General features: G+C 45.7%; 1 protein-coding gene across 2 annotated transcripts in view; it reads left to right on the forward strand.

Annotated features, from left to right (window-relative positions):
* The first annotated feature begins 5,433 nt into the window (after nt 1-5,433).
* The window catches only part of HECA (hdc homolog, cell cycle regulator), a 43,762-nt gene continuing 25,568 nt past the window's right edge, over nt 5,434-23,627 (forward strand). Inside the window, exon 1 of one of the 2 annotated variants that reach the window (XM_063443288.1) lies at nt 5,434-5,944. In XM_063443288.1, coding sequence (XP_063299358.1) covers nt 5,725-5,944 — 220 coding nt within the window. In that variant the 5' untranslated portion in view covers nt 5,434-5,724. Of the gene's footprint in view, nt 5,945-22,985; nt 23,061-23,627 lie in introns of those variants that run through there. The other variant, XM_063443289.1, reaches the window with a different exon arrangement.

Consider the following 23,627-nt stretch of genomic DNA (forward strand, 5'->3'; position numbering starts at 1 on the left):
GGGTAAGGTATACCCTCTTTCTGAAAAAGAGAACCAGGTAATGGAGGAGTACATACGAGAGGCCTTAAGTAAAGGTTTTATTAGAAGGTCCTCCTCTCCTGCTGGTGCTGGTTTCTTTTTTGTGGCAAAAAAGGAGGGCGATTTGAGACCGTGTATAGACTACAGAGCCCTAAACAATATAACGATTAAAAATGCCTATCCGATTCCCCTCATTACCGAATTGTTTGATCGTGTCAAAGGTTCTAGATATTTTACTAAACTAGACCTCAGGGGGGCTTATAACCTTGTTCGTATTAAGGAGAATGATGAATGGAAAACGGCGTTCAATACGCGTAGTGGGCATTACGAGTATCTGGTCATGCCTTTTGGATTGTGTAATGCTCCTGCCGTTTTTCAGGACCTCATAAACGATGTCCTTAGAGATCTACTGCATGTCTGTGCTGTAGTCTACCTAGATGACATACTTGTATATTCTCCAGATTTGAAGACACATCATACTCATGTTAGGATGGTGCTTAAAAGGTTGTTGCAGAATGGTCTTTATTGTAAATTAGAGAAATGCTTATTCGACCAAACCTCTGTACAATTCCTGGGTTATGTTATTTCTGAACAAGGATTCAGCATGGATCCTTCAAAATTGGAAGCTATACTGTCCTGGCCCCTTCCCCAAGGACTTAAGGCAATACAGCGATTTATAGGGTTTGCCAATTATTATAGAAAGTTTGTTAAAAACTTCTCATCCATTATTTCCCCTATCACTAAACTGACAAAAAAGGGTTTACACCCCAGGGTTTGGAATCCTAATGCTATTGTGGCCTTCGAGACTCTAAAAAAGGCATTTGCCACTGCCCCTGTGTTACACCATCCTGATCCTTCCCTTCCCTTTGTACTGGAAGTAGACGCCTCTGAATCAGGTATAGGAGCAGTGTTGTCACAAAGACAATCATATGACGAACCCCTCCTTCCCTGTGGGTACTTTTCGAAACGCTTGTCAGAGTCTGAAAAGAATTACGACGTTGGGAACAGGGAATTATTAGCTATAGTGATGGCATTTAAAGAATGGAGGTACTTGTTAGAGGGAGCTAGACACAAGATTTTGGTTATAACCGATCATAAAAATCTATCCTATATCGCAGATGCTAAGAGGTTATCCTCTCGTCAGGCTAGATGGTCTTTATTTCTCTCACGTTTTCAGTACATAATCACATACAGGCCTGGTTATCGAAATGTCAAGGCTGATGCCATCTCCCGCCAGTACGAACCTGTAGATTCTATTACCTCCACTCCTGAGCCCATTGTACCCACAACTAATATAATAGCTACTACCCGTTTGGTTATCTCGTCTCTTTTTCTTGATGGTATCAAGTCATACCAACCCCAAGCACCCTCTGAGACCCCTACTGGTAAGCTGTACGTGAAAGTAAAAGACAGAAAGAAGTTGTTGACTTTATTTCACACAGCCAAAACGGCTGGTCATCCAGGGGTTACCAAGACTTACAAGGGTCTTCTCCAACAGTTTTGGTGGCCCTCACTCAAAAAAGACGTGGTAGATTACGTGCAGGCTTGCCGTGTCTGTACACAGTGTAAGTCCCCTAATGTTAAACCCCTGGGACTCCTTATGCCCCTATCTGTACCCAAGAAACCGTGGACACACTTATCCATGGACTTTATTGTGGATCTTCCTTCATCTGATGGGCAGACAGTAATTTTGACTGTAACGGATAGGTTCTCCAAAATGGCGCACTTCATTCCGCTTAAGAAGCTACCTTCTGCGGTTCAGTTGGCTCAGGTGTTTGCCAAAGAAGTGTTCCGCTTGCATGGTATACCACAAGATATCGTATCTGACAGGGGCCCTCAGTTTGTCTCTCGGTTTTGGAGAGGCTTTTGTGCTGAGATGGGGGTCTCCTTATCGTTTACTTCCTCCTATCATCCGCAATCTAATGGAGCTGCCGAACGAGCAAATCAGTCTGTGGAGTTGTATTTACGCTGTTTCACGAATGCACACCAGGACAACTGGTCCCGTCTCCTTCCCTGGGCTGAGTTTGCCAGGAACACTGTGTCTCATTCTTCTACTGGCGTAAGTCCTTTTATGGTGGCTTATGGGTTCCAACCCGCTGTCCTTCCCGGTGTATTCTCCGACAAGGGAATGCCCGCTTTGGACGAGCACCTCGCCTCCTTACGGAAGATGTGGGATCAGGTCCATGCTGCTCTTTGTCGTGCTGCTGCTACTCAAAAGAGGTTTGCTGATCGTCGTAGGTGTGCGGCTCCTTCTTATGCTCCGGGTGATAGGGTTTGGTTGTCCTCTAGGAATCTCCGCCTTAAGGTTCCCTCGATGAAGTTCGCGCCCAAGTTCCTTGGTCCCTATAAGGTGTTGCGTAGGGTGAATCCTGTATCCTACTCCCTGGCCTTGCCCCCTTCCATGCGCATACCTAACACCTTTCACACCTCCCTTTTGAAGCCCTTGCTCTGTAATCGGTTCTCTGGCTCTCTCAGGCGTTCCGATGCCCTCCGCGCGGTCTCTAGTGACGTATATGAGGTGGCTGCTCTCCTTGATTCTCGTTTCTCTCGAGGTCGGTTGCAGTATCTGGTTGACTGGAAGGGTTATGGCCCGGAGGAGCGGTCGTGGGTTTCTGTCTCTGACTTGGACACCCCCTCCTTGATCCGCTCCTTTCATGCGCGGTTTCCTTTGAAGCCTTCGGCTTCCCGCCCCCTGGGCGGTCTTCGAGGGGGGGGTTATGTCAGGGCTCCGCGGGCAGCGGTGAGGGGAGGCTGCAATCCTCTCGCAGCACTCACCCTCGGTCCGTCGCCGCCCGCGGTCCCCTCTCCCCTTACCGTTAAGCGAGCGGCGTCCTCTCCTCCTGACACGCCGCTCGCGTCCTCCTCTCCTCCTCCCAGCGGCAGCATGTCTAACGCTGCACGCTGGGAGCCGGCACTATTATCTAAGCGCCGGGGTCACTCACGTGACCCGGCGTTAAAGCTACAGTGCAACAAACACAGTGGGGGGTATAGATATCCCCCACGTGTGTTTGTTAATACTGATTGGTGGTTAGCCAATCAGGATTCAGGCTAGGATTTATATACTTACCTTTCCTGTCTATCTGTGCCCTGTTGTGGTCTTTGCTTTATAGTATCGATTGTGAACGTGTGCTTTCTGGTTACGTACCCTCTGGCTTGTTATACTGACTTTGTGACTTTCTCCTACCCTTTGACCTCGGCTTGTTTCTCGTTATTCTGTTTTCTGGTTCCCCTTACTCGGCTTGTCTCCTGACTATTCTTTGTGTGCTTAGCCCGGCCACTCTAAGGACCGGTACAGCACACTTTCTGTGTGTGTGTCTGTGTGTGTGTTAGCGTGTTGGGTTCCCCGGGATCGTGACAATATTTATAACAATACCATCCTGGCTCACAATATTTATAACAATACCATCCTGGCACACAATAGATATAACAATACCATCCTGGCACACAATAGATATAGCAATACCAGCCTGGCACACAATAGATATAACAATACCTGCCTGGCACACAATATCTATAACAATACCAGCCTGGCTCACAATAGATATAACAATACCATCCTGGCACACAATAGATATAACAATACCATCCTGGCTCACAATATATATAACAATACCATCCTCTCACACAATATTTATAACAATACCATCCTGGCTCACAATATTTATAACAATACCATCCTGGCACACAATAGATATAACAATACCATCCTGGCACACAATAGATATAGCAATACCAGCCTGGCACACAATAGATATAACAATACCTGCCTGGCACACAATATATATAACAATACCAGCCGGGCTCACAATAGATATAACAATACCATCCTGGCACACAATAGATATAACAATACCATCCTGGCACACAATATTTATAACAATACCATCCTGGCACACAATAGATATAACAATACCATCCTGGCACACAATAGATATAACAATACGAGCCTGGCACACAATAGATATAACAATACCAGCCTGGCACACAATAGATATAACAATACCAGCCTGGCTCACAATAGATATAACAATACCAGCCTGGCACACAATAGATATAACAATACCAGCCTGGCACACAATAGATATAACAATACCAGCCTGGCTCACAATAGATATAACAATACCAGCCTGGCACACAATAGATATAACAATACCATCCTGGCTCACAATATATATAACAATACCATCCTCTCACACAATATTTATAACAATACCATCCTGGCTCACAATATTTATAACAATACCATCCTGGCACACAATAGATATAACAATACCATCCTGGCACACAATAGATATAACAATACCATCCTGGCACACAATAGATATAGCAATACCAGCCTGGCACACAATAGATATAACAATACCTGCCTGGCACACAATATATATAACAATACCAGCCTGGCTCACAATAGATATAACAATACCATCCTGGCACACAATAGATATAACAATACCATCCTGGCACACAATATTTATAACAATACCATCCTGGCACACAATAGATATAACAATACCATCCTGGCACACAATAGATATAACAATACCAGCCTGGCACACAATAGATATAACAATACCAGCCTGGCACACAATAGATATAACAATACCAGCCTGGCACACAATAGATATAACAATACCATCCTGGCACACAATATTTATAACAATACCATCCTGGCACACAATAGATATAACAATACGAGCCTGGCACACAATAGATATAACAATACCATCCTGGCACACAATAGATATAACAATACCAGCCTGGCTCACAATAGATATAACAATACCAGCCTGGCACACAATATTTATAACAATACCAGCCTGGCACACAATAGATATAACAATACCTGCCTGGCACACAATAGATATAACAATACCAGCCTGGCTCACAATAGATATAACAATACCATCCTGGCACACAATAGATATAACAATACCATCCTGGCACACAATATTTATAACAATACCATCCTGGCACACAATAGATATAACAATACCATCCTGGCACACAATAGATATAACAATACGAGCCTGGCACACAATAGATATAACAATACCAGCCTGGCACACAATAGATATAACAATACCATCCTGGCACACAATATTTATAACAATACCATCCTGGCACACAATAGATATAACAATACCATCCTGGCACACAATAGATATAACAATACGAGCCTGGCACACAATAGATATAACAATACCAGCCTGGCTCACAATAGCTATAACAATACCAGCCTGGCACACAGTATCTCTCCCTATTGGAAGCATTGTTCTCGCGCACACTGGTCTCTGGTTTCCTATTGGCTGCCGGGGAGGGGGCGGTGCTAATGACAGCAGTGGGGACGCATTGTGGGCGGGGACCGTGACGTCACTTGGGAGGGGCTGAGGGGGCGGTCCGGGTCCTGACGTCGTAGACAGGGGAAGAAAATACAGTGACAGAGGGGAGTGACCGAGTCCGCGGCTGCTTTCAGCGGAATCAAAACAACCAGACACGCCTTCCACCCTGGCTGGGACCCCGCTAGCATGGCTCCCAGGGGCCGCGGCTGCAGGGGCCGCATAGCCCGGTGAGTGGCCCGCGGGCCGCCCTGTGTGCGCTGAGCTCGGCCGCCCATTGTTCGCTCGCTCTCTCCCAGCTCTGCGGCCGGGGCACCATGGAGGCCGCCGGACCGAGCACCTGATCGCCCCAAGCGAGGACCCGCCCGCCATGCCGAACGCGAAGAGCAGCAAGGGGAGGAAGAACAAGAGGGCGAACAGCAGCGGGGACGAGCAGGAGAACGGGGCCGTGGCGGCAGCTGCAGGAGGGACGGCGGCCGCACCGATCTGCGCAGGAGCCGCAGCCACGAGCTCCGCGACCGCACAGTGTGCAGCATCGGCCGCCGCACCGCCGGCAGCATCGGCCGCACCGTCTGCAGACACCAAGAACGGTAAGATCCGGGCGGGACAGGGTTAACCTGACAGGCAATCACCTTGACAGCCCCGGGCACACGGCAATGGCTGGCTGGACTCACTGAGCTATCAGTCAGGCTGGTCTGATGTCATATAAATACTAACAGGACGAGCAGTGACCTCTAACCCTGGCACTCCATGGCTGTCACCCTGGGGCTGGCTGAGCGTCATGGGAAACACACGGGGGGCCAGGGTTAGACTGTAGTGAGTAGACCCTGACCAAGCATTGTGCATCTCCCAGCACAGTGTCAGAGGGGAGTCCGGCTATCCTGCTCTACACCATCACACAGACCCCAATATCCAGAATTAATACCCAGGTATGTTTCCATGTAATCAGCATGCCAACCAGCCAGTAACATCAGGCTGCAGACAATCTTTTATCCTCACTATTTATTATCTCTCTAATCTCTGTGTCAGATTCACATGCTCTCTAACCATTTGTTCCTTTTGAGTTACTGAAACTTGTTAGTGCCCACTGACATCCATGTCTATTGGAAAGCAATGCATTAAATTGAGAAATGACGTGGGAATTTCACAACCTTCACTATTTTGCTTGTTCAATTCCCTACCATTCCCACTTGTTTATTCAAAGTGTGTGTATTACTACTATATATCAGCATCCTGAAACCTCATATATCAGTCGTTGGAGCATCATCTCTACTGTATAATTTGTGCTGAAAAGCATTTAGTTGTACAAATATTTCTGTTTCAGCTGAAAGCTTTCTGTTTATTCTGTAAACCTTGAACTGTTGGGAATTCTCTAGTCTAGTGGATAGCAAATTTAACCCCTTAAGGACACATGACATGTGTGACATGTCATGATTCCCTTTTATTCCAGAAGTTTGGTCCTTAAGGGGTTAAGGTCTAATTAGCTGAGCTGGAAACTGCTTTAGAGGGACACTATAGTCACCAGAACAACTATAGCTTAAAGGGACACTCCAGGCACCCAGACCACTTCTGCCCATTGGAGTGGTCTGGGTGCCAACTCCCGCCACCCTTAACCTTGCAAGTTTAATAAACTGCAATAATTATCTTGCAGGCTTAAAGCGGCACTGTCATGCCGAACTTACCTTTCCTCAATTTCTTCCTCTTCTCCCCCTCTCTCAGGATCTGTTCTTCTTTTCTTCCTGTCTTCTTTAGTTTTCTTTAAAACCATAAGACAAAGTAGGGACTCTTTGTCTTATGGGATTCCTCCGCTTGACCAGCTCTGACCAGCGGAGGAGCAAAGTGTGCTTAATTTCCGCTGGTCAGAGCAATTTTCCCATGATCCCTAGCTTTCCTCCCTGTTCCCACAATGCTTCCTGTCAGTATTGCCGAAAGTCCTGTCACTTAGACAGAACGCCGGCAAAACTGCCGAATTGCATCCTAACAGAATGAGCACTGTTTCTCCATTGGTGTTAGGATGCAATTCGGTACTTTGTTTGTATCGGAATTTCATTCTAATGAATGAAACTCCGATCCTATTCATTGCCGCGGCTGCATCTTGCAGCCGCTTAGTAGATAACTCCCTAATTCCCACGGTATCAGGGAGCTATCTACTAAAAGGCTGAAAGACCTAAATTGGTCTTTCAGCCACATTTACTAATACTAAGTAAAGATTACTTAGTATTAGTAAATAATATGCCCCTACTCGCTATATCGCGAGTAGGGGCATGTCTAGTAAGCAGTGAGCAGCCTGTGGCTGCTCACTGTAAAAAACAAAAAAAATCTAATAAACACCCCCCCTCCCCTGCGCGGGGGTTAAAGATTGGGGGGGGGGGGGGGGGAGGCTATTGTCTTCCCTCCTGGCCCCCACCCCTGCGCGGTGGGTGGGGGCCCTAATAAAACAATAAGGGGGGGGACCTACTGTCTCCTCCCCCCCGGCCCACACCCCTGCGCGGTGGGTGGGGGCCCTAATAAAAACAATAAGGGGGGGGGACCTACTGTCCTTCCCCCGGCCCCCACCCCTGAGCGGTGGGTGGGGGCCCTAATAAAACAATAAGGTTGGGGGACCTATTGTCCTCCCCCCCTGGCCCCCACCCCTGCGCGGTGGGTGGGGGCCCTAATAAAAACAATAAGGGGGGGGACCTACTGTCCTCCCCCCCCGGCCCCCACCCCTGCGCGGTGGGTGGGGGCCCTAATAAAAACAATAAGGGGGGGGGGGGACCTACTGTCCTCCCCCCCGGCCCCCACCCCTGCGCGGTGGGTGGGGGCCCTAAATGAACCCCCCCCATCAAGGTGACTAGGGGTCCCAAGCCCCTAGTCACCCCCCACCCAAAACATTCTATCCCCTACCTACCCCCCTCACCCTAAAAATAGTGAGGGGGGAATAAAATAACTAACCTGTAAAAAAAAAAAAAATTAAACTTGCCATTTGACGTCTTTTTTTTTTCTAAATTCTTCTTACTTCAGCCCCCCAAAAGGCCAAATAAAAATCCATAAACCCGTCGCACTTTAAAAAAAAAAAAAAACGAGCGCAAACAAAAATTAATCCATCTTCACCCATGGAGGGCACGCCGCGTACTGAGCTCCGCAGGGCGGGTCAAGGCTTATAAAGCCTTGCCCCGCCCTGCAATTAGGCTTAGAACACAATGATTGGTTGGTTTAAGCCAATCAGAGTGCTCTGTGTCATTTTACACAGCGTGGGAAAATTCAAAAGAACTTTCCCACGCTGTGTAAAATGACAGATCACTGTGATTGGATGGTTTTCAAGCCATCCAATCACAGTGCTCTGTGTCATTTTACAAGCGAGGGAAAATTCCAAAGAACTTTCCCACGCTTGTAAAATGACACAGAGCAGTGTGATTGGATGGATTTCAAGCCATCCAATCACAGTGCTCTGTGTCATTTTACACAGCGTGGGAAAATTGAACTTTCCCACGCTGTGTAAAATGACACAGAGCACTGTGATTGGATGGCTTGAAATCCATCCAATCACACTGCTCTGTGTCATTTTACAAGCGTGGGAAAGTTCTTTGGAATTTTCCCACGCTTGTAAAATGACACAGAGCACTGTGATTGGATGGCTTGAAAACCATCCAATCACAGTGATCTGTCATTTTACACAGCGTGGGAAAGTTCTTTTGAATTTTCCCACGCTGTGTAAAATGACACAGAGCACTCTGATTGGCTTAAACCAACCAATCATTGTGTTCTAAGCCTAATTGCAGGGCGGGGCAAGGCTTTATAAGCCTTGACCCGCCCTGCGGAGCTCAGTACGCGGCGTGCCCTCCATGGGTGAAGATGGATTAATTTTTGTTTGCGCTCGTTTTTTTTTTTTTTTTAAAGTGCGATGGGTTTATGGATTTTTATTTGGCCTTTTGGGGGGCTGAAGTAAGAAGAATTTAGAAAAAAGAAGACGTCAAATGGTAAGTTTATTTTTTTTTTTTTTTTACAGGTTAGTTATTTTATTCCCCCCTCACTATTTTTAGGGTGAGGGGGGTAGGTAGGGGATAGAATGTGTTGGGTGGGGGGTGACTAGGGGCTTGGGACCCCTAGTCACCTTGATGGGGGGGGGTTCATTTAGGGCCCCCACCCACCGCGCAGGGGTGGGGGCTAGGGGGGAGGACAGTAGGTCCCCCCCCTTATTGTTTTATTAGGGCCCCCACCCACCGCGCAGGGGTGGGGGCCGGGGGGGAGGACAATAGGTCCCCCCCCCTTATTGTTTTATTAGGGCCCCACCCACCGCGCAGGGGTGGGGGCCAGGGGGGGAGGACAGTAGGTCCCCCCCCCCTTATTGTTTTATTAGGGCCCCCACCCACCGCTCAGGGGTGGGGGCCAGGGGGGGAGGACAGTAGGTCCCCCCCCTTATTGTTTTATTAGGGCCCCCACCCACCGCGCAGGGGTGGGGGCCGGGGGGGGGACAGTAGGTCCCCCCCTTATTACCTTTTTTTTTTTTTTTTTTTTTTTTACAGTGAGCAGACACAGGCTGCTCACTGTTTAGTGGACATGCCCCTACTCGCGGTATAGCGAGTAGGGGTATTGGGGAGATTTTAATCTCCCTTGTGCTATTATGGGGGTCATATTGACCCCCATAGAGTGAGGGGGGGGGGACATGGGGGGCTTAGGAAGTGGCGAGGAGCACTGCTCCCTGCCGCTTCTATAGTTACATATTACAAGGAGGGAGCTGCACGCCGGTAGCTCCCTCCTTGTAATAAACTGAACGAACAAACTAACACTGATACACAGTGTTAGTTTGTCCGTCTGATTTTTTTCTATTCATTCATTCGTCTGTCTGATGAATGAATGAATAGGTGAAATTCCCGTTCGCATGTCCAGGTGTTTCACTGGGCATGTGCGGGAATCTCACAGTCTGTGTAGTGTGGGTAGATGACGTGTCCCACAGGGACTTCACCTACCCACACAAAGATGGCGGCGCCCTGAATAAAGATCGGGGCAGAAGATAAAGAATTAAAAAGAGGTAATGTGGGGGGCTTAGGGGCATTTGGGGGTGACTAGGGGGTCGATTGGATGTAGTGGAGGCGGGAGGGGGGTTAAAAAAAAAAACGGGATTCGGCATGACAGTGCCGCTTTAAGTCTTCCTCTAGTGGCTGTCTATCAGACAGCCACTAGAGGGACTTCCGTGTTCTTTTAAAAGTGTTTTAAACAACGCTGGATGACCTCACGCTATTCGTGGGTGGAGCCTGACCCAGCACCCAGGGACATCGGTGCTGGATTCAGCTAAGTCACTGAAGGGGTTTTTAACCCCTTCAGCAACATTGGATGGGGGTGGGAGGGAGGGAGGGAGGCACTGCAGGGTCCTATAGTGCCAGGAAAACTGACATGTTTTCCTGGCACTGGAGAGTCCCTTTAACCCCTTAAGGACCAAACTTCTGGAATAAAAGGGAATCATGACATGTCACACATGTCATGTGTCCTTAAGGGGTTAATGTCAGTGGAAAGGTAGGGTTTACATTGCTGACTAGTTACACCTCCAGTGGCCACTCTTCATATCGCTGCTAGAGGTGCTTCCTGGGGCAAAAAATAACTCTCCTTTTTCAGTTGGGGAGCTACCCTTTTCTATCCGCAATGCCCAGTCCAATGCTTCCTGACTAAAAGTTTCCAACATTAAGTGGAAATGGGAGGACAGAGCAATTGGGTGTGAGCTTGTTGACCTTGGTGGTATACCGTTTATTAATGGTTAAACCCCTTCAGATACACCAGCCCCTGACCTCCAACCATAGCGGTTTAAATGTAGTGACATTTTTCCGGTGCCCTTTAAGCCTGTGTCCTCAATCTAAACTTCTTACCGGAAAACGATACCACAACTCCTCCCTTACTAACTTTTTCCTTAACATTGCCCACCCCATCTTTTAGAGCAGGGCCTTTCAGGTGTTATTCGGTTGTCATTTTGCTGCAGCTATTTTGAAATGTATGGGACATATCATGTTTAAAGTAGAATTGCTACTTATCTGGACATGACAGTTCTTTACCTTATCCCAGTAAACTGGTAAGTAAATTCAAACAAAAACAATTGCCTGTACTGCATTTATGTGTTCAAGACAAAGCAACCGCTCCATGATGGCACAGACGTGTGCTCAGGTGTCCATAGAGAAATGTGGTACAAGCACGTGTTGGCACTACTGCTGGCATGCCTAAGCACACTGGGCTGCATTGTGCATATGACACTAGGGGTTAAGTTAATTCACATGCAGGGTAATTTAAACTAATATCATAGTGACTGAGAATTAAACAATAGATACTTCATGCAACCCATGGATAGCTATCAGCAATTTCTGTTGTCCTTTATTCTTACTAGGAACATAATCTCATACAGCTTCATTTAGGTTACTATTGAATAACATGACACATGTTTTCAGCATAATGTTGCCAAATAGATTTAGTTTCTTTTTCTGTTTAATTGTATTCTGAAACCATATTACAAGTGGGTAGCTATTTATAATGAGACCTACGTAACTTTCTTTGCTGTTTAACATTATCTCTAGCAGGCATGTGTAACTCCTTACAGGTTACATACTGTATAGAGAAGGTGCAGTACCTATAGATGGCTTGGTATAGGATGCAGTAATGATGGGTACAAGAATGGTTCTGATCCATAGTTTTGATTTTCTAAAATCTGAATTATCACTTATGGGTCTTTGCGTTCCAAATGAGATGCCACAAACCTATACGTTGCATTGTGTAATGTGCAATATGACTAAATGTAGCAGTGGTAGCTCCATCAAACTCCACCTTTATGGCATTTTGCCAAAATAGTCTTGTTTATAAGACAAACTAGTCCCTTCTTTGTCTTATATCTTCAGATTGCAATTGAAGTCCAAGTCCATATGTTTTAAATTTTTTAAAAGTTTAAAAGGGACACTATTGAAGGAACTAACTTTTCAGAAGTCATTTGGTAAATGGTCTTCAATGAGATGCTATTTATAATTTTTATCCTGCCTGAAAACAAGTGCCCTACATGTCTAAAAGCTTTTAGAATAAATACCAACTTGGTACGAACCAATGGTTTATGGTGTATAGTATAGAACCTTTAGAAGTGACCATGAAATGGCAAATTTTAAGTCAGAGTAGACAAGGTTGCCTCAAAATACCTCTTGGATAATACCATCTTGTGAATTTTGCTGTGATCATTGTAGTGTTGGAACCCTGAAAACTACAGAGTCATTTAATTAAAAAAAGGGGGGGGGGGAACCACTTACATCGTTTGAGTTGTGTTTTCCATTGTTAAATGATTACATTTTGTGTGTAGTTGTGTGATTTTAAAAAATAAATAAAATAAAATATATATTGTATGTGTGTATCTGTATGAAATTATAATTTCAAGTATTTTGTTTTATAAAAAAAAAAAAGAGGAGAGAGTGTGTTTTGGGAAAAAGAAAGTATATCATCTTTGAATTCTATGGTTTTACATATAAGGACATAATAATCATCTGTTTCTTAGCAGGTCTTACATTTAGGTAAATATAATATTTGATAAACAACAGCACATGTTGCTGTCCTGATTTATTTAACAAAGCCCAAACGGAGAAGGCATGTGTGAAAAACTAAGTACACCCTTACTGTTTCCATAGGAATTAAGATGCTAAGTAGCAGACAACTGCTGATAATCAGCAAATATGGCCACCTCTACAAAAGCCGACGTTTTTAGCAATTTACTGGTCTGGATCATTCAGGTCTGTTTACACAAAGCCAGGGAGGAAAGACATCAGAAATGGTGTTAGAGAAGCAATTTTACCACATGACAGGAGGCTTCATATTTTGCATTAACTCTCTTTACTAACTCCACATAGCAGTAAAGAAAAGGAGTGAAAACATTAACCAATCAAAAAATAGTAGGAGGTATAGTATTCACAGTGATGAGGCTCCTCCCCCTCTTTCTTTACTGCTCCATCAGCAGACAGGTCAGAGTTTCAGGCTCTTCCCTTTTATTTAGATTGTATTTTCTATGTTATATGCTAATTTTCGATTTCCTTATTCTGTTTTCTTCTGGGAATCTTCTCCCTTCTATCCTGGGGGGGGTTTTCCCCTTTCATTTTAAGCTTATTTTACATTTATTTACGTTTATATGTGTATGTGTTTTAGACTTCCCCCTCAGGATACCTCCGTTTTCATTCCTCGTTTCGCTGGCTCCCCAGCTTGTTTCCCCCTCAGGGTAACGCTCACCCTGCTCCCTAGCACTCCCTCGCGGCTCACCAGCCGCATTTCTGTTCGCCGACACGCCGGGAAACTTCTCTCCCGGTTTTTGTTCCGGCGGCCATCTTGGATCTCGCGTCTCGCGAGATTCACGGCCGCCATTTTGGGAGTCCCACGATCTCCGCAGTGTCTGCCTGCAGAGCTCATCCAGTCGTCGATATCATCTCTTCAGCTCTCCTTTTGTTGTTCAGGCAGGGGTCACAGACGTTTTCTGTAGGATAAAGAGGCTGCTGGCCCTTCCTCAGTGGTGAGTCCACTGTTATTATTATTCCTATTCCTACTCACTGACCGGGTGGATTTTGTGCCACCATCTATTACAACAGGGTGAAGCCCTTAATGCACTGCTGCCATCAGGTGGATTTCGTGCCACCTACATATATGTATATGCTACAGGGGCATCCCAACCCCATATTGATGTCATATTAAGGTGGATTTCGTGCTATCCTCTCAGTTATCATACATATATTTCTGGGTGCGGCCCAGCAAGAAAAACCCAATTTACCCTGCTGGGGTTTCGAGTATTTGTACTTGTACCTACACTACATCACACCCTGCTGGGGTGTTATTACCGATATTATTATTATTATTCTTTTGAGTGCATATCATATCTACTGACCCCTAGCCCATCTACCCTGTGCCAACACCATAACCACTATGGAAGCATCCCAAACACCCGCGGACTTCCAGTCCATGATTGCTGAAGCCATCTCCACCTCTATGGAGAAAGCGCTGTCCAGAGTCATGTCGGCATCTACCGACAAACCCAAAAAGGCCACGCTCACACTACCTCAAGACGAGGACTCTGAGGCCTCAGAGTCACACATACTGGCGGACCCTCGCCCCGCCAAACGCCACTGGAAAGGTGAGAAAGCGGGCGATACACCAGCCAAGGGTAAAGCACCCAAACGCCATAGACCAGCCCCACCCACACCTGCCCACTACTCCTCGGATGAGGGGGAAGAACACTCACATTCTATGGCCGTACTGGACGAGTGGCAGGCCGCGGACTCTGATACGCAAGATGATAATTGGGACTCGGACTCCGGCTCCCATACGGGCCTCTTACGAGGCACCTTCCTAGATCACAGTCAGCTACCAGACGACCTCGCACCTACCCAGGAAGACGAGGCCATCCTAGACCCCACAGGGCAACGTCTTTTTGACCCTCGCAATATCCGCCACCCACGCTCCGGGGACTGGACACCCCCCGACCACCTCTCCCAATTTATGCACCGCTGGCTTCGCAAACCACTGGATAAAACGGTGCGCAACCGTCTACGCTCGGAATGCCCACGTCCCTCACTTCCCGACCATGTTACTCAAACCCCGGAGTTTGACCAGGTGATGAACACCTTTATGTCCCGAGGTGGCCGAGACCCCCGACGGGGCGTGGAGAAGGGATTCCACAGGGTCCAAGACAAACTGCTGGACGCCATCGGCCCGCTCTCCCGCATACTATACCTAGCGGATGATGCTTTCACTAGGGCCGATCAATTTGACTCTAGCATGGTCAAAGAATGGGCACATGACATCAGAGAATGGGCACAAAGGTGCTTCTGTTTCGTTGGCAATACCAACGTAGCACTCTCCTCTGAGAGACGCAAGGCAGCTTTACTCCGTATTGACGGAAAACTGGTGGAATTGGGCACCAAAGAACTGGGACCGTTGGCACAGGGCAAACTATTTGGGGAACCCTTCTTAAAAGAGCTGAACAAGCATGTCAATATTTTTACGTCCCTGAATAAGGCTCAGACATCCATGAAGCGAGTCTTCAGAGGTTACCCCAGTAGGGGTGTTTTTGGACGGGCTGGCCGCTACAGGGGCCGCGCAGCCAGCCGATTCTGGCCTTCTGGCCCCCGGTCATACAGACCACAACCCTTCTACCCAGAAGTGGGCTCCAGACAACCCTTCTCCTATACCCGAGGAGCAGACCGAGGCAGAGGACCTCGTAACCGTGGCAGAGCACGCTTCCCCACAGGTAAGCAACATCATGCCTCTTGTTTCACTTTCCCCTTATACCGCAGGCCGTATTGCTCTGTCTTTTCAGGAATGGATAACCATCTCCACAGACGCATGGATCCTCCAGACAGTTCGGGGCTACGTCATCGACTTCGTAGAACCCCCCTACCAACTCACTCCTCCGCACCCCATTCAATGCTCCCAGGAGGACCGCCGTCTGATCGATGTCGAACTACGAGAGCTCCAAACGGATGGGGCGATAGAACCGGCTCACGACGGACAGGGTTTCTTCAGCAACATTTTCCTAGTAAAGAAGAAATCTGGGGAGTTCCGTCCGGTTATAAATTTGAAGGGACTCAACGCTTTTGTGCTGTACAGGCACTTCAAGATGGAGGGCATCCATCTTCTGAGAGATCTTCTACAAGACAGGGACTGGTTTACGAGGCTAGACCTCAAGGACGCTTACCTGTCGGTTCCCGTCCACACATCTTGCCGTCAATTCCTCAGATTCCTATGGCAAAACCAACCCTGGCAGTTCACATGCCTCCCTTTCGGCCTCAGCTCAGCACCGTGGTGCTTCACAAAGCTCCTCAAACCAGTTGCATCACGACTACGAACGCAAGGAATTCGGTGCATTATATACCTGGACGACCTGCTACTGTTCTCCTCAGACAGGTACAGTCTAATACAACACACACGATATACCATTCAACTCCTGACGTCCCTAGGCTTCGTGGTAAATTACCAAAAATCGGAACTATCCCCAACTCAGACGATTCAATTCCTGGGCTTCGAGATAGACTCCAGGACCAGCACCTTACGACTCCCGGTTTCGAAGATCACAGCCATCAAGAAGGAACTACGCAGGGTCATCCGCTGCCACACCATTCCCCTCCGCACCCTAGCTCGGATCGTGGGCCTACTGTCCGCATCGATTCAGGCGATCTTCCCAGGCCCACTACACTACAGGGCGATGCAACATCTCAAGGCCTCTTTTCTTCGCCAGAACCCTTCCTACGACCAGAACATTCCGGTAACGGAAGAAATCAAGGAAGAACTCGGATGGTGGTTGGACAGCATGGAGGCTTGGAACGGCCGAGCCATCTTCGGGAATTCTCCCGACATCATTCTGGAATCGGACGCCAGCCTTTGGGGCTGGGGCGCCACAGGCGAGGACGGATCGACAGGAGGCACTTGGACTTCACAAGAAACCAACCTCCACATAAACTGCTTAGAACTCCTGGCGGGGTCGTTTGCGATCCGCAGCTTGTCAAAAGATCGCACGGACTGCTGCATCCTCCTCCGGATGGACAACGTCTCGGCGGTCCGCTACATCAATCGCCTGGGAGGAGCACGATCCAGGCTCCTATCAAAAATCACGAAGGACATCTTCGAATTTTGCCTACCCCGGAGAATCTCCCTGGTGGCAGAATACCTCCCGGGAGACACGAACCTGACAGCGGACTGGTTCTCACGCCACTGGCGGGACAGCAGCGACTGGAGACTGGACCCAGCGATCTTCCAACGTCTTTCGGCCAGGAGGGGTCCCTCCACCTAGACCTCTTTGCTTCACGCAACAACAGGCAGACAGACGAGTACTTCAGCTGGCTCCCAGATCCAGGGAGCAAGGCAGTAGATGCGTTTCTACAACCCTGGCCACCCACGGGGGCGTATGCCTTTCCCCCATTCGCCATGGTGGCGAGGACGATGCAATACCTGAAGACCCAACGCGGGTCCCTGCTCCTCATCTCACCCCTATGGCCGGGCCAACCATGGTTTCCGGATCTTCTGGCAGCAACCTACAAGGATCCTCTCCTCATACCGTCATACCCGACACTCCTTACGGATCCCAAAGGGAACCAACACCCGCTCATCCTGGAAGGCCGTCTCACGCTGATGGCTTGGACACTTTCAGGGGAGCCTGGCAAACCGAAGACTTATCGCAAACGTCTCGAGACCTCCTCTGGGACTCATGGGCACCAGGAACCAGACGATGTTACCTATCAGCATGGAACTCCTGGTCTACTTGGTGCAGTGAACGGAATTTCGATCCCTTTACGGCACCTATAACAGCCATCTTGAATTTCCTCTCGCACCTCTTCTCCACGGGCCGATCTTATCGATCCCTCAACGTCATACGATCCGCTATTTCGGCAGCCCACGTTCCGACCCAGGGGATCCCCGTTGGAAAAGACCCACTGGTATGCCGTCTTCTCAGAGGCATCAGACTACAGAGGCCTCCAAAACCTAAATACTCCCGACTATGGGACGTCGAGATCGTTCTACAATTCATTAAGGACTCTCGCTCCGACAGCTATCAGCTAAACTGACACTTCTACTTTGTTTGGTCTCATTCCGCAGAGTCTCGGACGTACGAGCATTCGACATCGATGCCTTTTCGGTCTCCCCAGAGGGAGTTACCTTCCAAATTTCACGCCGTACGAAATCCGATTCCACATCGGTCTTCTACCCTTTTTTCCCTACAGAGCCGCTTCTCTGCGTGGTGTCCACCCTGCATCGATACGTGGAAGTCACATCCCGACTGCGGGTCTCACCTTCGGGCCAACTCTTGGTATCCTACGTTAGACCCCACGTACCAGTCTCTACCACCACCTTGGCCAGGTGGGTAAGATGGATTCTGTCTCTGGCGGGCATAGAGGAGACCTTCGGAGCCCACTCCGTCCGGGGTGCGGCGGCCTCATCAGCCTTCACCGCAGGCGCGTCCCTGGCAGACATCCTACGAGCCGCAGATTGGTCACGAGAATCAACTTTTCGGACCTTCTATTTCCGCCCGAACCCGGGGGCAACCACGTCTCTCCTGTTTCAGCGTTAAAAATGCAAAATATGAAGCCTCCTGTCATGTGGTAAAATTGAAGATTATGCTAGCGCTAGTGAACTTATAATCTTAATTTTAATAATGACAGGAGGCGAGTATTTTCCCACCCTCCACACCCTCGAGGAAGGAGATCCTATGTAAGTATGCCTATACTCTGAAGGATGAGATCTCATGTAAGTATACCTATACTCTGTATATTCCTTCCTTTTGCTCTGTCTCCTTACTCAGCTTTTTTAATCGGATTTGTACCTTGTTTGGATACAGCTTTGTCTTGCTAATCACCGTCATACTTAGACTAGTTTTTTAAAAATATTGTTAGTGGAATCTGTGTTGGGTTTATTACATCACTGCAACCAGTTACCAGACCGGTTCCTAACCTTCTTCACGCTCTTTTCCAGCATAACTTCAAGACGTTACAGTTTACGTTCAGGATGGACATGTGTGGACCTTCCTTCAACTGCCAGGACTTCGTATTTGGGAATGTCACCCGTTGGTACATGTTTGGACCATCCTCTAACTTCTAGGACTTCGCACTTTGGAAAGTCACCCGTTGGTGCATGTTTCAAGACTTTTCTCCGTTTCTTTGAATATTTTATGTGTCTTTGATGTCGCTTGGAAAGAGGGGGAGGAGCCTCATCACTGTGAATACTATACCTCCTACTATTTTTTGATTGGTTAATGTTTTCACTCCTTTTCTTTACTGCTATGTGGAGTTAGTAAAGAGAGTTAATGCAAAATACTCGCCTCCTGTCATTATTAAAATTAAGATTATAAGTACACTAGCGCTAGCATAATCTTCAATTGTTGCTGCTTATCAAACTGGGAAGAATTATAAGGCCATTTCCAAACAATTTAAAGTCCATCTTTCTATAGTGAGAAAGATTATTCAAAAGTGGAAAACATTCAAGACTGTTGCCAATCTTCCCAGGAGTGGATGTCCCTGCAAATTCACCCCAAGGTCAGACCATGCAGTGCCCAGAGAAATTGCAAAACAATACAAGAGTTGCGTCTTAGACTCTACATTCCTCAGTAAGCATGTTAAGTGTTAAAGTTCATGACAGTACAATTAGAAAAAGACTGAACAAGTAGGGTGGGGGCACCCTCATGGCACTATAGTGCCAGGAAAACTGGTATGTTTTCCTGGCACTGTAGTGGTCATTTAAGGCACATTTACTCTGCAAAGAGATTTAAGTACTTTGTTTCATGCTTTGACATCTAAACACAAAATGAAACTTTCCTCATCTCATTTATGTTTTTCTCCTACAATGTAGGACCAACATCATAAACGTGTCAGTCTTGTTCAGTTTACCTTTATCTCAGTACTATTTTCCAGCTTATGTCTGTTCTTTGGACCTGTCTGTCTCTTTCCAGCTTGCCTCTTTCTCTCATTCCTTGAGAGACAGTAATCGGATGGAATAAACAAACCTATAATGTTTTTCACTATACCAGAAATTCATCTAAAATTTCAGGCTAAAATAGTCAAGCTGAAAATTAATTCTGTAAAAAGTAACATATGGGAAACTCCTTCATATTGAAGAAATAAGCAATACTGTTTCACCTGGTAAGATCTCCATAGAGACAGAGAAGTTTGTCGAAATGTTTCCATGAAATAGAACTCTATCGTCTTGGATAATAAACTTTTTTTTTTTTTTGCACTAGAAGTTAAAATTGACTTCACAAGAGTACATCTTCCAAAAGTTTGTTGGCCATTCCCAACCTGTGTATTCCTGTGATGTGCAATTTTTTGAAATTAAACTGGATTTTAAGAACAGTTAAAGTAACATTATGAACAAAAATGAATGCTATCTAACCATCTGTTTAGATTGATGGACTTTATCTTTTTGTTAAACTTTACCTTTTATTCCATCGCTAAGACAGCTTCTTTATAGCAGCCCAATCAACCTACTGTGATGTCATCAATCTTTTTCCTGTGGAGTAGCACTAGGGACAGAGCACGGGTTTTACTGCTGTCGACCAATCAAATGCTTCTCAATGAGAAGCGCTGAAAGGGTTACTGCAAAACAAAGTTTGGGTTCTCAAGTGGAAAGTTGAGTGACCGAAAATTCTCAGACTCTCTCAACTCCTTCCTCTCCTTGCCTATACTGCTGATTCCTGGGCCGAGATACTGGTGGAATCTGAAAAAAGAGTAAGTATAATATTTGATTATATTTTAATTTATTTTTGATAACCATTAACCCCTTAAGGACACATGACGTGCCTGACACGTCATGATTCCCTTTTATTCCAGAAGTTTGGTCCTTAAGGGGTTAAACTGTTTTTTATGCATGCTGTAATTCATTAGTTTTCATGTGTTGCCCTACAGTTTTCTCTATTTGTTTTCAGCAAAATCAAAAGCCGTTAAAAGGTGGCTTTTACTCTGTTTCAGATAACTAAAAAAACACTTGACACTATTAGGACAGGAGATGTAAATTGTTGCACTAAAACACTTCGCAAATAGATTTGCCTGTCATGCTCTGCCCAACAGTGTACATTCTTTTTTTTTTATCTATATATAATGCAGAATGTGTTATAACACTGCTGGGCTTCACATGACAATCCCACCTTCACTTTTAAAGACTTTTTTTTTTTTTTTTTTTGTATTTTTATTTTTTGTCAGCAACACTTTTCACACACTGTAAAAACACAATTTGGCATCATCTGAAAAAAAAAAACACACAATTTGGCAAACTGTTGGTAATGTCCTCTGTTGCTTTTAAAACCACTATATTGGCAGGGAAGTGCTTTTCGCACACTTGACAATTTTACTGCTGGACAGAGCTTGAAAAAAATGTTGACCTTCCAAAGGTAGCACTTTTCATGTACTGCCCAGCAGTTTGATATGTTTTTAGTTGAAGGGAAAAAAATGTATAAAACTTTTGAGCAAAGCTTGGAAGGTGTTACTTTGTCATCACAGTGGTTTTCAAAGTAACACAGAACAGCACTTATGACTTCCTGTTCCATACTTTGAAAAGAATATGTATAATTTGCACACTTTTCATAGATGCAATACACACCATTGTATACAATGTTTTTGTAAGGAAATATGGTGTGCTTACCTAAAATACGACTGTGGATCTTGTACATATGCATAAAGGGATCACATGCATCACTTCCATTGTGAATGACAGCAGCCTTAGCCTCTCCAGAGCACGGAGCAGCACATCTCTCTTTGGCTTGTGATGTGTGTGTGTGTGGCTTTCTACTATTTACTGGGCAGTGTAATGGCTATTGGATTGTGCTTCATTACCTAGTGAGCCATAGACTGCTGTGCTAATCTGTGCCTTTGCAAGCCTTTTGTGGCACTTATTCACACTACATGACTGTGCACTATAACATGTATGTAATGGCAGCCTCACTCATTAGCTTATATATTTGTTCTCTACTTTTCTGTAGGTTGCTGCTCTCCACCTTATAAGAGGAGGTAGAGATCCATTCCTGCAGAATTAACTTTTACCTCGCCATGTGGTCCACAGCTTCCCCTACATCACTTGAATTTACAGAGATCTTCAAGTTGGTATTCAATAGTGAACCATAGTGAGTGGTGCAATTTTATACCAGTGCCCACTGATAATGAAAGCATCTGTGGCAAATTCAGAAGATTAAGGACATAATGTTTGAAGACTTATGGGTTTGAGCTTGATTATCTGAAGGAGCATCTTGAGTCAGCATATCACATCAACCAGCTTTATTGCTATGACTTTGGTTATCAGGAGAAGGTATTTACATTCTTATTCTGGATTGCAGAAAAAGTAAGTTTAAATGTGTAATTGTAAACTGTATGCCTTTTTTAAAAGGAACACTCCTGGCACCAAAATTACTTTGGCTTAATGAAATGATTATAGTGGTAGGAGCGTTTAAAAACAGTGAGTTTTTTTTTTTTTTTTTTTAGCTAGGAATTGCAGACTTAATCCTACTCCTGTTACTGGATGATTGCTGCAGACAGTGTCCAGCTGTCTGCAGCACCAGTTATCAGTGAGACAGAGGAATGATTTGGACTTGCAGCTAGTGCAAGCACTAGCTTCTAGAACAAACTTGCAAGTCCTTTTCACATCGGTCCTGCATACCATCTAATTGGTATGCGTTGATATTCAAGTTTAGAAGTCTAATTCTCAGTTCTTTGACAGGGACGGCAGGCAGCTCTTTCCGTTTGACAAAGTTATCAAATTACTGCCTGCAGGGACATAGTTCTGGCACCACAACAACTTAGTTGAAGTGCTTATTGTGCATGTGGTGTCCCTATAATGAAGAAGATAAAATTTACTAACAATGTTATTGCAGCTACTTCTGTTTGCACAGAGGAGCTGCAGCAGCTCTGGGTATCTAGAGCTGGAAGACCACCACACTGATATCAAACTCTCAGCTTATACCCAGCAGTAGTTTGTTGAATAATTAGCTCTGTGCCCTGTCAGCAGTCCCAAGTATCACAAATTTGCACTCATAGTGTGTAATGAGTAAATTGGCTCTGTTAATAAGCTGAAGTTCTTACTTCATAACTTAAGCTAATATTAATTTTTTTCCCTAGTGACTTCCGGAAGACTTCTACCATTCAATTTCTGTGTGGGTTTATGGCTTATCGGGGCCGAGGAGAAGACGTGTGGCAAAGGATCGAACAGCATGTTCCTGCACCAGATAACTTAAGGGATTCCACCGTATGTGCACTGGTCCAAGTACCACAGACAGTTTTTAATATGGAAAAAAGTTGTTTTTTTTTTTTTTTTTTTTTTCTTCTTCTTCTTCAGTGGTTGTCATTTGAAATAAACATGTATATACTTTCTTGCTTTTTTTTGGATAGTGCATACGTTGTGTGCTTTAGTATCTTGTGGGTTTCTTAATCTTTTTTTTTTTTTTTTTTTTTTTTTTACTTTTACATCACAGAGTTGAGGAAGCTGTAGAATTGTTAAGACACAAGCACAAAGCTATATACATAAAAATACATTCTCACACAGGATTAATATACAAAGGACTGATCACCACAGAGACCACAAGGGTTATTCTGCATAAATAAATAGTGCTCACACAGCAAGTCAGGGGGATAACACACATGGAAGTGGTTAAATATTCCTACAGAACAAGATATTCAAGGCAGGAGTTAACATGCATGACATGACTGATCAAACACATGGGCAAAGCATAACATACAAGGTATGAGTTAATATACATACACAAACCTGGATAGGGGTTTGCACACAAGGAAAGGTTTCCGATCCATAAACAAAAGCGTTGACATTGAGCCT

The sequence above is a fragment of the Pelobates fuscus genome, chromosome 2 (assembly GCF_036172605.1).
Source record: "Pelobates fuscus isolate aPelFus1 chromosome 2, aPelFus1.pri, whole genome shotgun sequence".
Classification (NCBI taxonomy): domain Eukaryota; kingdom Metazoa; phylum Chordata; class Amphibia; order Anura; family Pelobatidae; genus Pelobates; species Pelobates fuscus.